Genomic DNA, 3,514 nt, shown 5'->3' with positions numbered 1-3,514 from the left:
CATGTGGGGCTTTAGTTGACAAATATGAAGGGCCAGCCTGCAGGCAGCAGCTCCTCATGTTCGTTAGGTAGAGAGGGGGCCTTCAGCACTAGGTGGTACCAGAACAACCTGCTCTGTCTTTCCTAACTGCAGAGAGTTCGAGCCTCCAATAAGGCAGAGACTTTGGCTCTGCGGCTCCCACACCAAGAAAGATGAGCCAGACCCTAGCGCAGCCCCTGCTCCTTAGTGTGTAACAGCATAGGAATCCGACACTCAGGACCAGTTGAGGCACGGGAAGCACCAGGATCTAAGCTACCTATTGTTTGGGGAGGGGTCTGGGCTAGGACTGAAGCCTGGGCAGGTGACGTCAACCCCAGTTCCTCACTTACAAGAAGGACCATGGCCGCTTCTACAGTGACCTCTGCTGGGCCCTCACTTCCCAGACAAAACTGAGAAAATCCATTATACTCTCCCCCCCCCCTCCGCCCCCCATGACAAGACTGGGAATCCTTCACCTCAGAAGTCGGAGGGAAACTTCTGTCCTAGGCAAAAGGTTTCGTCCCAAACGCGGGAGCCACACTGGAATACACGTGTCAGGAGAACTTCGTGTTGAGGCGACAGACAGAAGGGACCAAGGACCTGATGCCTACAGGAAGATGATATAATTCAACTCGCAAGGCCGGGCCTCTGATCCGGAGACCTGGAGGAGAACCCGGTTGGGAGCTCCCGCTCAGCGCTCAGCTCCTGTAGGTGGAGACCCAGAACAAGGCAAGAGTGAAGCCAGTACCAGGGGCGGGAGCTTTGGGAAGGTGACCCCGTAGGAAACATGAGATGGCAGTTGAGGCGCCAAGAAACAGGCAAAGCTCCCTCAGGTCCCGCGGCTCCCATCTTCAGGCCTGTGGGTCCGCATAGAGGGTGGAGTGGGGCTAGGAAGATGCGGGCAGCAGGTCCCCTCTGATTGGACGGCGTGAAGTCCCAGCGGGAGCCGCAGCAGCTTAAAAAACGAAGCCAATACGAGTGGGAGGTAGAGCGGCCCCGGCCGGCCACATGCCTTGGTGAGGAGGCGCAAGACGGGTGGCCGGCCGGAGAGGCCACGCGCAGGCCCAGGGACTGACAGACAGCTGGACGGGTGGACGCGCCGCAGGTAGTGCTGTAGTGGGCTCCAGGGGTCATGGCCGAGCTCAAGTCGCTGTCGGGGGACTCGTACCTGGCGCTGAGCCACGGCTACACGGTAACCGGCCACGCCTACGCTGCGGCGCGCGGACCGGAGACCACACGCGGCTTCGGTGCATCCGGTCCGTGTGGCGACCTCCCTTCGGCTCCCGCTTCCCGCGTCCCCGCCGCGACGGTCGAGAGCAGCGGCGAGCAGAGCGGCGACGAGGACGAAGCCTTCGAGAGGCGGCGGCGGCGGCGAGGGTCCGGGGTTGCGGTGGACACACGGCGGCGGCCCCGGGAGCAGCGCTCGCTGAGACTCAGCATCAACGCGCGCGAGCGGCGACGCATGCACGACCTGAACGACGCGCTGGACGGGCTGCGCGCAGTCATCCCCTACGCGCACAGCCCGTCGGTGCGCAAGCTCTCCAAGATCGCCACGCTTCTGCTGGCCAAGAACTATATCCTCATGCAAGCGCAGGCCCTGGAGGAGATGCGGCGCTTGGTGGCCTACCTCAACCAAGGCCAAGGCCTCGCGGCGCCGGTGGCCGCCGCGCCTCTGACGCCCTTTGGCCAGGCAGCGGTTTATCCGTTCTCGGCGGGCGCCGCGCTCGGACCCTGCCCAGACAAGTGTGCCACCTTCTCAGGATCGCCCTCGGCGCTTTGCAAACACTGCGGCGAGAAGCCCTGAGGGCGCCGAGCTCCTCTGCAGCCGCCTTTCTATTTAGACTGTCCCCTGTCCTCGCTGGCGGGACTCCGCTTATAGAACTGTTGAGTGCAGAATGTGAAGTCCGTCCTGGCAGAGCCAGAGACTTGGCTCTGGACTCTAGACCCCGCCGCATCCACGGAGCTATCTCAGCTGAAAGAAGGCCACGGGAGGGAACAGGTAGTGGCTGGTCCCACATCTATCAGATGACTCTGCCCAAGGCTCAGGAGTGCAGGCACAGAGCATCGCGCTTGACCATATCCTAGCTTTAGGGATCGTCCTCTGCCCCAGTCCCTTCTAAGTCAACCTGCCAAGCCTTGCTCCAACTAGACCTGTTCCTCCGGACGGGTGTGGCCCCTCACCTCGGGTCTCTTTCAGCTCCAAGATTCCATACCTGCCCATAAGTGGACTTGGAGGCAGACGCAGGAAGAACCCAGGAGGTGAGATTTACAACATTTTCCGAGTCTGAGCTTATCCTATTAACAATCTTGCCTGCCCAGAGGCTCAGGAAATCCAAGCCCGCCTCAAAAGTCTGTGGAAACATCCTTAAATAAAGCCTGGACCGGCCAGCGCCTGCCTCCTGTGGTCTGAGCTGGGCGTCACTTTGTTCTGCTTGCCCCAAGGGGGCGGGTGGAGCCCTCCCAACCTGCTCAGGGCTACTTGACCCTGGAGGGTCAGCCGAGGAGTCCAGTCTAGCTCCAGGATCAACCGAGGCCCTCTGCGCCAGTTCCGGAACTTCTGGAGGAAGCCGGGTTACCGGTGAGTACCCGGCTCTGGACTGAATGGGAACTGGTCGCTCACAAAATCGGACCACAGTCCAGAATTCTGCCACTGTAACTAGTCCGAGCCTTAGCCTGCGTGTCCCAGATGTTGCCTGGTTATTGCTCGGTAGCCCTCAGCAGCTTCTGACTCCATTCACCCAATTTTCTTGGCTTTCGTTGACGTTGAGCAAAGCAAATCAGAAGAGGGCCGCTGCTCGGCAAAGCGCCTGTCTATAGCGCTTAACTTTAATTAATGCATTGGAAAAGGTCCTTTTGTATTTGCAAAATGACGTGTGTGATTAAGTCTTATTCATAAAGACATATGCTTAATACTGGCTTCTGCTAATTTCTATTTTTTATTTCTCAAATCTTTCCTCTCCCTTAAACTAATCTACTTTGCACATTTCAAAACAGACTGTTTTTCAAGTTCACTTAAGATGAACAGGGAAAATAACAAACTCAAGTGTTGTTAGCTCTGGGGTCATCATCCACTGTTATTTTTAAAAGTCCTTTATCTATATTTAGACCAGGGATAGTGTGCAGAATAAAGTAATTAAAGCTTATTTTATAAAAAATTAATATAATTAAATTTTAATATCAAATTAAGTGTACATCTATGATTTATAATTTTTATCTTCAAACAGTGGTTCTGGTTTGGGATCCTTCTTCTAGGGCCCCAAGAAATGTCTGAGATTTTAAAATGGATCCATACGCCGTTAAGAGATACATGAGTTCATATGAAAAATGTGTGGGAGGGTTGGGTGGGAACATGCCGGTGATTCCAACCTGCAGGAGACAGAGACAGAAGGGTGGGAATTCTGAGACCAGCCTGAGCAGCACAGTGAGACCCTCTCAGGAAAAGGAAAAAGATTAACTTTGGAATAGAAACGGGGAAGAAGAAAACCTTTGACTAGAA

General features: G+C 55.7%; 1 protein-coding gene across 1 annotated transcript; it reads left to right on the top strand.

The window, feature by feature from the left end:
• The first annotated feature begins 1,150 nt into the window (after nucleotides 1–1,150).
• Bhlhe23 (basic helix-loop-helix family member e23) lies at nucleotides 1,151–1,822 on the top strand. The gene has a single exon (XM_052181604.1). The coding sequence runs from the start codon at nucleotides 1,151–1,153 to the stop codon at nucleotides 1,820–1,822; it is 672 nt and encodes a 223-aa protein (XP_052037564.1).
• The last annotated feature ends 1,692 nt before the right edge of the window (nucleotides 1,823–3,514 follow it).

Source organism: Apodemus sylvaticus, chromosome 5 (genome assembly GCF_947179515.1).
Source record: "Apodemus sylvaticus chromosome 5, mApoSyl1.1, whole genome shotgun sequence".
NCBI lineage: Eukaryota > Metazoa > Chordata > Mammalia > Rodentia > Muridae > Apodemus > Apodemus sylvaticus.
This window is presented reverse-complemented; position numbering and strand designations above follow the sequence as displayed.